This window comes from Alligator sinensis, unplaced genomic scaffold (genome assembly GCF_000455745.1).
Source record: "Alligator sinensis unplaced genomic scaffold, ASM45574v1 scaffold471_2, whole genome shotgun sequence".
Classification (NCBI taxonomy): domain Eukaryota; kingdom Metazoa; phylum Chordata; order Crocodylia; family Alligatoridae; genus Alligator; species Alligator sinensis.
Window position 1 is genome coordinate 487648 of NW_005842143.1, and position 10618 is coordinate 498265.

Consider the following 10618-nt stretch of genomic DNA (forward strand, 5'->3'; position numbering starts at 1 on the left):
CGCCTGGGAGAGCATGGGGGGTGGGGGGGCCCAGATCTGTCCAGCTGGGAAGAGCCTGGGCCCAGTCTGCCCCACGCTATCTGGGGGGCACATGCCTCCCCCATGCCCTCCCAGGCGAGCGGCCACCAGACGAGCATGGGATGAGCCGCACAGAGCAGTAGGAGCTGCCCCCTCCCCTTCTGAGGACCGCCCCCAACAAGTTGCACCTCCGTCCCACGCCTGCCCTGGCCCCAGCTGGGCAGCCTCTTCCCCGGCCCCATCCTCACACACTCCCTCACCATGGGGGCCTTGATCTGCCTTCTCATGCCCCTCCCCTCTCCTCTTCCCCTTCCACCACACCAGACTTACCAGCTGCACGCAGCACTCCATGCTGCTTGCTCTGCTCCTCACTGCGTATATGCCGAGCTGCGCTGTGCGCACGCACGGGCATTTATTGGACAAATTATTGGCTGCATCAGGCCGATTTCTGGTACAGAAAATATTCTTTATATCAGTGCTGTTCTGATATCAGACCATTTTATTGGTGCACCTCTATCAAACGGAATATATCTTTTCAGTTTTAGTGCTCCCTCCCAGTCAAAGGTATAACCCAGGAGTCTGGTCCTTATTCTCTAGAAATTTGTGTTTTTACTATGGCTAGGGCTTTGCTGGAAATGACTCTCTTATTCAAATTAATATTTGACATCACCTGTTTTTCATTTGGAAACTGCACACAACATCACAGACCACAGCAGGAGCTGGGGAAGAGGCAGGAACTAGGACTCAGAGCAGGAGGGGCAGGAGGCAGGCCCCAGCAACACTGCCATGCTAGGGCTCCAAAACAATCACTGTGGCAAACTCTGCGGGGTGGGGGGGTAGTGATTCCAGCACCTCTCCTAACTTAGCACCCAAGACAAGTGCCATTCTTGCCCATCCTAGTTACACTACTGAGTGGAGAGTCAAGTGATCCCAAAGTCATTAGGGTGCTTTTGAAAACCCAATTTATGACTTACTGTCACTCTGCTGAGTGAAAATACATAACGCACATTTGCAAGCTGTTTAAAATGCAAAGTCTAGTGTGGACAAGACATGACAAAATTTGGAAAAAACTGGGGCTCACCAAGAAGCAGCAAAGGTAAGAAATGGCACTTCATAACATTAAAAATGTACTGTATGGCTGCCCATTCCAGCCTGCCAAAGGCAGCAGTGCAGGTCAGACAGAGTTCTCTTGAACAGAGCCACTTACGCAAGCATTCACTGGCACTTTCTGCTGTTGCTCTTCTCCACGGACGGTCATTGTAGAAAGGAAGGCACTTCTCACAGTCTACCCCAAATGTATTGTGTTTGCAGACACAAGACAGCTTCCCAAACTCATTCTTCATACACTCACTTGCATGGCCATTACATTTACACCTAAATAATAGTAGAAATGAAAGACAATGTATTAACTTCTACCATAATACATCTTGAACTCAAAAGACCTGGGCCACTCAAAGCAGGCTCAGTATCCAGATCATTGAGACTTATGTTTATGAGATTTCTCCTCAATCACGTCCTAGTGGTATTAAGATTTAAGCACAAAGTGCTCCATGCTTTCTGGCTTTTTAGTTTATGGCAGTGGTTTTCAATGTTTTTAGACTGAAGGCACCTTTTGTTACACTCAAGGCACCTCTCAAAAAATGCCAGCTCTTAGTTTTCACTCATTTTTTGAATATGGAAAGAGTAACAGAGCAATTCTTCTTCTGAGAAGAACTCAGAATTCTTTTGACACTGCAGATTCCTATTTGGGTTTATCTTGTGAATCGTGTAGGTGTTTGCACACCTAATAGTTTTAAAATTGTATATCACACTTAAATAGATCTCAAGGCACCTCAGGCTGCCACAGCACCCTGGTTAAGAATCACTGGTTTATGGTGCCCCCTGTTTCCATTTGGTAGAAGATTCTGTTTGCACTTGTACACCCACCCGTGAACACACAGCACTGTAAAGACTGTCAGTGGGCAGCTCATAGTTGGAGAGAGCTTTCAGATCTCAAAGAACAATTAGGAGGCTGTTTTGTAATCAATAGATTGGTGAAGCTTCAATACTGGGGCCAAAATAGACTTCTTATACTCCTCCTCATGAGCAGAGAGTGGGGAAGTAAAACTGTGGGAGGGCCTTAAAGCAATACATTTCCCCTACCCTACAGCTTTTACTGAATTCAACAAAAATGGCTAAGCACGGCAGCTGCATGTTTCTGCTGTAAGCAGTAAAGTAGTTAGTGCTGATATCTAAATTCCAAAGTTAATACCCTGCTGATGACAGTTCACATCTATAAGATTAAACTATTTGAAGGCAACCATTTACTGATTTCACTTGTGCTTTTAAGATTTTATTTGAGGGAAAAAATAGTGTAGAGTCTGCAATACATTCCTGCACCGAAAGGGGAAGGGCAATAAATATCTGCCATTTTTGCAGAATAGATATGGTCCTGCTAAGGGGAGATTCATTTCAAAGGTACAAAGACAAGATACCTTATGTTTGCATGTTAATAGCTATTCCTCTCTGGATTATTTTAACGCTTTTTGACTTGCAGGACAAGGAACAAACTCCACCCCCCTCCCGCCAAGCTTTGTTCTAAAGCTTGTTCCTTCCCTTCCCTACAGTTTCTAACAACATTAGTTTATGCATGTTAAGCAGTTAGAAATTGTATGCAACTAATTCTGAAACACTTCAAACACTTAGTGTTTGCTAGTAGTGCTTACAAACTTCTTAAGACATTGTGTTGTGTTTCTACTTTAAGGCTTTAGGAACTATATACTAAACACCCACTGAGAATAAACATTAGTCTAATTAAAAGTAGTCCTATAATCAAAATTATGCCAGTACTAAGCCTCTAGTAGTAATTTACTCACCTGCCACCTACAGCAAAATCAGAAATTGCATAATAATAAGACTTGAGAACTTTCGGGTCATTAAAAACTTCATCTCCAAAGGTGTTCAGGCGATTAAGGGACACACTGATGTCAGTAGCCGTCACCCATTCCTAAAAGAAACACAAACCTCAGCAGGATGAGACTCAAATACCAAGAAAAAACTCAAATGCACTTTCACATTCTGATGATTAGGATGAGTATTCACAAAGAACAGAATTATGCTAGAAGTCACTCATGACTACAACTAACCTCCGCTCAATGATTTTTCTTTCCTTACCACCTAAAATTGCTTCTTCCCTCTCCTAAAACTCTACCGTTTCCTTTCAGCTCAAATGTTTTTCTTCAGATTAGGATTTTGTAAATTCCAAACAAATACATTTCCTAGTTTCTCTTTATTAATTCTGTATACTTTACCTTGTCCCCTCCGTGTCTGGGAAATAAGGGGTATTACTTCCTTAAAAAAAAAAGAACACAGTACAAACTTGTATGATTGCAAATGGCACAAATCTAACCAACTGCAGTTCCCCTACAAAACAGCACAGCAAGAATGGAAAGCAAATCTAGGCTAGACTAATTTGTAGCCAAACACCCTGAGATACAAGTACAGAGGCAGACAGATACACACATATCTGATGAGAGAGAGAGAGAGAGGAAAAAAAACAGACAAGTCAATCTGACTTAGAACATAAGAGCTTTTCATAATATTTATATAGCATCTTTAATACCACATCCTATCTTCCTCTAGCCTCTGCCAATGAATGGAATCTGCCCCCCAAACTTCACATTAGCTTTTCCTAGAGAATGTTAGTTGGTCTCTAATCCAGGGGTGGGCAATTATTTCAGCTAGAAGGCTGCTTAATGAGTTTTGGTGAGCTGTCAAAGACCACAAGGGTAGCCTTGACAGGTGCCCTGCCCCCTCCTTGGTTGTTATCTTGGGACAGAAAGTCCTGCCCCCTAACCCTGGCCACTGGAAGTCCCTCCCCTTGCCCCAGAAGTACTTGGGAGGGGGTGCATCTTGGAACTGGAAAAACACCCCAAATCATATACTTTAAAAATCAAACATTTTAAATTTTACTTCAAAAATATTTTGTCCTGATTTATGTGCATTTGCATAGTACATATAGAGACAATTGCATAATAGCTCAAAATACAGTCTTACTCATATATGTTATGTGTGGGGATGTAAGGGGGTGTACATGGAGGGGGGGTTGGGTGTATGTGTGGGGTGTGGGTGGTGGAGAGTGTGTATGTGTGGGTATAGCAGAGTGTGGGTCTGGGGTGGGGGTTGTGTGGGAGGGTGTGGGCATGCGTGTGGGGATGGTGGTGTGGAGAGCTATGGGTGTGTTGGGGGTATGGTATGGGGGTATGGTCAAGCTGGGGGGCATGGGAGGGTATGGATGAGTGCGTGGGGTGTATGTGGGGTGGGGTCCTCAGTGTGCAAGTCCCCGGAGCTGCAAGTGGTGACAGCAAGTGAGGCCAGCCCCACCCAGCCCCACAGTGCGTAGCTCCCACACTTCCACCTGAATCCCTGGCCACACGTGGTGGCAGCCTGTGGGGCCAGCCTAACCCAAACCCAGAGCACGCAACTCCCATGGGGCCAGCCCAGCCCAGTTTTATATCATTTGGCTCCGCACGCTGACTCCCTTTCCCCCAGCAGGAGTCTCTGGCCATGGCCTAGTGGGGCCCTTACCTGAATTCCCACTCTTGTAGGGAGAGAGGACTGGGAAACAGCCACAGGGTTGCCAGGCAAAAGCTTCTTGTCTCTAGCACCCGCTGGCTTGGGGCTGGGGGCAGGTGAGGCCAGGCTGGGATGGGGTTGGTTGCTTAGAGGGGCAGCTGAGGGCTAGGGCCCTTGATAATTCTTTTGGCTTATGGAGGAGCTCTGCAGGTCAGATGGAATCACCTGGCAGGCCAGATCCAGCCTGTGGGCTGTATTTTGCCCACCTCTGCTCAAATTGCTTGTCTGTTTTCTAGCATTTCTAATACAGTCCTCTTGCAAGTGTTGCATGAAAGTAATCTGCATGAAAATGCATTGATGTGCTATTGCTCCAGAGCTTGCACTGTTTAAGCAGTAAAATAAGGATACTCATAACTGCAAAGCACAGGTAAGAGTGTATGGGAATTCATGCATAGACAACTGTACATCTAAGTTCTGAGAAGGGATGCTGCAGTGCGTCTATTCACAGAAAGTGAATCTCTGATTATTTCTCAAGACATCACTTCGAGGTTTTTCACTCTCTCATAAGCCTTATTAATTCTTTTGATCAACAATCTCTTAAAGTATTCTCTGAGAGAACCAGTTGCATGAGGTTGCTGAACTGTTTTTCTTTCATTGAAAAAGTTTCTCCTTTCCCCTTCCCCTTTTATCCTTTACTTGTATAACTAAGAACTAGATCCTTCTTTTCCTTCCTGCTGCTGGATACCAAACGGGTCACACACATATGGAAAGGTCATCAAAACTTGCTCTGTGTTCACATTGCTCTGTACTTTACAGAATTTTCAGGCAAAATGGAGGGGAAAGAATTTGAGGGTATGCTGATTGTAGCTGAAAAAGGAAGCAGGCATGCGCTATGGAAAACATTGTTGTTTTATTTCTCTTTGTTAAAGTTGTCTGGACATGTCATCAAGAAATGAAATGGGAAATAATTAGCAAACTACATAAACATCAGTGCTACCTTCTACCTCTAGAGGGTATCAGTAACAAAACCTTGCATTGTAGATACTAAAATTAAAACTTAACAGAAATCCATATAATCTAGTCTCTTATTTCTTAGAATAAATAAAGAATTATTTGGATACTTATTTAATTTATTTAGCTATAAGGGAACGTATTACAGCAACAATCAAGGACAATTTGAACATACCATTCCACTTTTCTGTAGTTTGTTCAGAATTTACCTAAGTGCATATGGCAAGTTTTTTTAATTTATAATTATATTCCTCAATTCTCTCTGAACCACTACTGTGCCCTGCATCTCAGTCCTAAACTCACCGTTATATTGACTGGCATGGACCCAGTTTCAAGCAGGTTTCCACAGCGCATAAAAGACACGCTTGCATGCCTCTTAGGCATCCCCATCCACATACCTGTAACACAGGACTGTTATCAAAGTTGTAGGCACTGGGTCGCCCTTCCAATGTTGAAAAAGCCACATTGCCCCCCGTGAGAGGAGAGATGTCACTGAACTCATCTGTGCAGAGTGCCTGCTGCTCATCCTCCCCAGTCCGGATAAACCCTCTGTTAATTTTCTGATACGTATTTTCACAGGAGCCACTATAATATTGGTAAGGTATCCATGGTCCATCCTCCTTTGTGCGCTTGTAGATGGCAAAGCTCTCAGGCCGACTGGTATGAAACTTCAGGCGCACATATGTAATGTCAAAGGCCTTTCCTGTGGTCAAAACATATTAAAAACACTAGGTTAAAGAAAAAGGGGAAAGTATTTATACTTTATTTTGCTCTCCTAATTAAGGTGTTACCCAATCTTGTTGGTATATAGTTCAATATAATTAAGACATATTTTCCAGCAAAGCTCTAGTGCAAATTTCCTGCATAAACCTTTAGAGTAGCAGAAATACAATAAGAGACCAGTTCCATGTCCAAATTAGACTCTGATGGATACATCAGTTACTTAAGATTTTTTTTGTTACATTTATGAACATTTATTTAGGATGCTATAGTAAATTTATGAGATATTGTACCCTAAGGCACTTATGACTTCTAGATATGAAGGTTAGTAGGGTCAGCACAAAGTGTGCTAAAAATTCTTAATTTCTCTAGATAAATCCTCTAGCTCAGATGTGTTTCAGGAGTGTAAGTTGTAGCTGTGTTGGTCTACGGACATAAGCAGACAAGGTTTTTTGGGTAAATGTTGATCTGTAAGAACAAGGATGTCTTCTGGTTTGGAATTCCAAACTCAATGCTACCAAACTACTGAGTCAAAAGTAAGCAACTAGCTCACAAAACAGCTAGAAACTTAAAAACTTGGGAGCTTTCAGAAATAGGATGTTTTTACAATGTGTTTAGAAAAAATGAGAAGGTCAATATTTCCACCTGTTCTTGGAGGAGCTGCCTAAAGAAAAAGATACTCCCTTCACCACAGAAGTGAATGTAAAAATCTTCCTACCCCACATTTATGCTCCTGTACAACATTCGTCATGTTAAACTTTCTCTCAGGTGCTTTTAGCATTACAAGGAAGAAGCATTATAGAAGTTTCATATACAAGCAATGAGAATACATTTTATTATTAATGGGATGCTGCTGCAGAAGTGTATTTTCCAAAGATTTTTGCAAAAACTATGCTAAGCTGTGCGGGCCAGGAGCGACCCGAGCCCTTTTTTGTGCTGCACACGGGCTGTGGCCAGCAGCCCGGGCACGCCAGGTTGGAGAGGGAAGGCCGTCGAGCTGGAATTAGGCACAGACGCGTATCGGTAGTTTTAAAGATTGTTTACTTACACCGAGATGGCAATGGTGTAGGCTGGAAAGCTTGATTGAGTTGCAGTTACAGACAGACAACACAGATGGTCTCGTGGAGGTTGCTAGGCTCCACGGTGCAGAGCTCCGGATGCTCGGGGTGAACGAGCCACCAAAATAGAAATCGTAAATACGTCTTATAAAAGTTGCGCTCGAAGACGGGAAGAGGTGGGCGGTGGATCAGGCCGCCAAGCTCCTCTGGATCTCACACAGGGTTTCTATTACCCTGCCGTGTACCCAGAGTCCCCACGAGATGGATGTGGAGTCCTCTTCGGCTTGGGCGGAAACTGCTCAAGCCTCTTATACGGCTAACAAGCCAATCGTTAGCCGCCATGTGTGAATAATTTAACACTAGCCAATCACGGGGAACAAATTTACATACCGGTGGCGGGAACTCTTTTGCACCGTGCATTCCTCTTGCAACATGAGCAATGCACTCTGCAAAAGAAGCTGCAGAAAAGGCGGGAAACTCGTCCCTGCACCGGGGTTTCCTCTGCAACAGGAAACACTCCCATGCAATGCTCTGCAACTTGGCGGGGATAATTCTGGTGCCGAAGCACACACACACACAATCATGCCTTTTGGGTCATGACAAGCCAGGCCAGAATGGAACACTCCACCAGCTGAGCTAGATCAGAATAAAACACTGGATACCAGTGACATAACTGTCTGAAGTAGGGGTGCTTAACCCCCAGTCCACAGACAAGTTCTGGCCTGCGGGGCTCTCCACAAATCTAGAAATTTGGGGTGGGGGTGTGGTGGCACCCCTCCCCTGCTACCAAATGCCCAGACCTATGGAGAACCCCTAGCCCTGTGTGCTGTATCAGGTACCCAATCCCAGTGCACAGGGCTGGGAAGCGACAGTGCTGGATGCCCAGGGCTCAATCAGGACCATGGACTGGCTCCATGCCATTCATCTGGCCTACAGGGCCAAAAAGTTGACCACAGCTGGTTTAAAGCACGCAAACACTGACTTCTGTGCAACGTAAGAGGCCAGGAAAGGTGTATGTTCTATGGATGTTTATGTTACTTCTGGCAACAAAGACTCAAACTTAGGCAGGGAAGTTGCTATAAAGCCCACCTATAGTTATGCTCCAGGTTCAAAAACAGATTCACCATATAGCTACCACCTGCCTGTCCATCATGTGAACAGTTACTCTATTATGTAGAATCTGGAGATTCTACCTCCATGAACTAATGGTTATGTGCATTTAAGAACCATGTCTTGTCCTACTTAATTACTTCTCAGTTTTCTAGCATTTCATCTATGAATATGTGAAGTTGTGCATCAGGGAAGGGGGAGGAACACTGTGGCCAGGGCAGGCGTTCACTTCTACCAGTGGAAATTTCTGGTCATTTCTAGTGGTGGTCACCACAGTATGGTGTAAGAAGGTGCAGGGGGCAGCTGCGCTTGCACCTCCAAGAACCCAGAAGCTGCTGCTTCCTTCCCAACAACACCCCAAGCTGGAAACTCCAGTTTAAGGAGAACGGGAAGCACCAAGAAGCTGCTCCTCTCATCCCCTTCTGGAGACAGGGAGGGGTGGGAGCAGCTTCCCCCTGAACCTTCTCCACTGGGATGACCCCAGTCTGGGGAAAACAGAAGAGCCCTTTCCTCACTGCTCAACTCCTCCTAGAACCCAGAGATAACAAACAGCAACTGCTCCCCCACATTTCCACAGACTGAGTCACTGGTCTCAGAAGGCATAGGGAGCATTTCCCTACCACTCAAATCCTCTCTATCCCCAGGAGTCAAGCAGGAGGGAAGTGTACAGGCATTCATTCTCCTGGCAGTAACTTTTCCTGGGTTACAGATGGATTATTTTTCTTCTTTTACAATCACCGTTTTTGTTCTGGAAGAAACTGTGTGAACGCCTGTAGACTTGTGGTTTCTAGCAGGAGAGCTGCAATTCTCCCAGTAAAAATGTAACACCTGTATGTGGCCTCTATGAACCTACAAGTGAACAATTATAGCGCAGAATAATCACATAGCACAGTGGTTTTCAGATGGGGTTTCATGAGCCCTTCCAGGGGTGTTATAGCATGGGTGCTGCCAGGAGAAATGCCCCAAGTGACTCCTGCAGAGGCAGATTGAAAATCAGCTGCGGCTGGAACCCATATTCTTTCTGCAGCCCTTCCTGGTCTAAACCCCACACACTCCTTCCAGAAACAGAGGTGTGCCAGGCATGTAGGACTGTCCTGCATCCCTCTATTTCTGGGAGAAGCAGGTGGGTCAGATCAGGAAGGACTATGGCAAGAGGGTATATACTGGCCACAGCCCTTTGCACTGCCCATCCAGAGGGGTCAGGGGGTCAGGCTGGGCTACAACAGTCCTTTACACTGTTTGACTGGAGGAGTTGAGGACACCCAAGTCAGGCAGGACCTTCCTTTTCCCCTGGGCATAGGGGAGTTATGCCTAGGGCACAACACTCAATTATGCTTCTGCTCATGCTTGCTTTAGAGTTATCAGAAAACCCCAATACAGGCAGGAGCACATGGCAAGAGCCTGTTCGAGAAACACCAAAGTAAGCTGAGGCAGTATAACAGAAGTTCTCAACCAAGGGTGCCACCAAATTCAGAAAAGTTGCAAAGGGGTGTGCTGACTCTAAAAAGTTTGAGAACCACTGCTACACATACCAAAGCCCTCTACTTCCTTTGCAGGTAGAGAATCAGGAGCAGCAAGGAACCTTTTTGGCTAGCCATGGAGCCTCTTTCACTCTTTCAGGACAACCCTTACTATTAGAGGTGCACTGATACATTGGTCCCATATTGTATTGGCACAGATATAAGGAAAATTGACATTACTGGCAATCAGCTTTTTTTGGGCTGATGTGGCTGATAACGTTGCTGATAAATGCCCCGTGCAACCACACGGCCACAACACAGCATACATGTGGCCAGGAGTGCAACCTGGCAGCTTGGAGAGCAGCATCCAGCTGTAGGGGAAGGGGCAGGGGAGGGGTGGGGGGGGTGGAGATCGAGGCCCCCATGGTGAGGGAGTGGAGCTGGGGCAGGTGCTGCCCAGCCGGGGTGGGACAGAGTGTGGGATGGAACCGTGAGTGGCTCATCGAGACAGAGGCTGGGGTGGGGGCAGCTCCCGCCAGTATGCGCACCCCAGGAGGGCAGGGCAGGGCTGGGGCCAGGGCTGCGCTGAGCTCTTTTGGGGGGTGTGCTCGGGGCAGACAGTGCTGGGAGGGAGGCTCGGGGGGGGAGCTGCAGGCACCCCAAAATTTGCTGTAACCCCCTCCCAGC

General features: G+C 45.9%; 1 protein-coding gene across 1 annotated transcript in view; it reads right to left on the minus strand.

The window, feature by feature from the left end:
- LAMC1 (laminin subunit gamma 1) overlaps window positions 1-10618 on the minus strand; it is a 151732-nt gene that overhangs the window by 35057 nt on the left and 106057 nt on the right. Inside the window, exons 2-4 of the mRNA XM_014520723.2 lie at window positions 5982-6286; window positions 2874-3004; window positions 1226-1392 (exon numbers count right to left, since the gene is read on the minus strand). Coding sequence (XP_014376209.2) covers window positions 1226-1392; window positions 2874-3004; window positions 5982-6286 — 603 coding nt within the window. The remainder of the gene's footprint in view (window positions 1-1225; window positions 1393-2873; window positions 3005-5981; window positions 6287-10618) is intronic.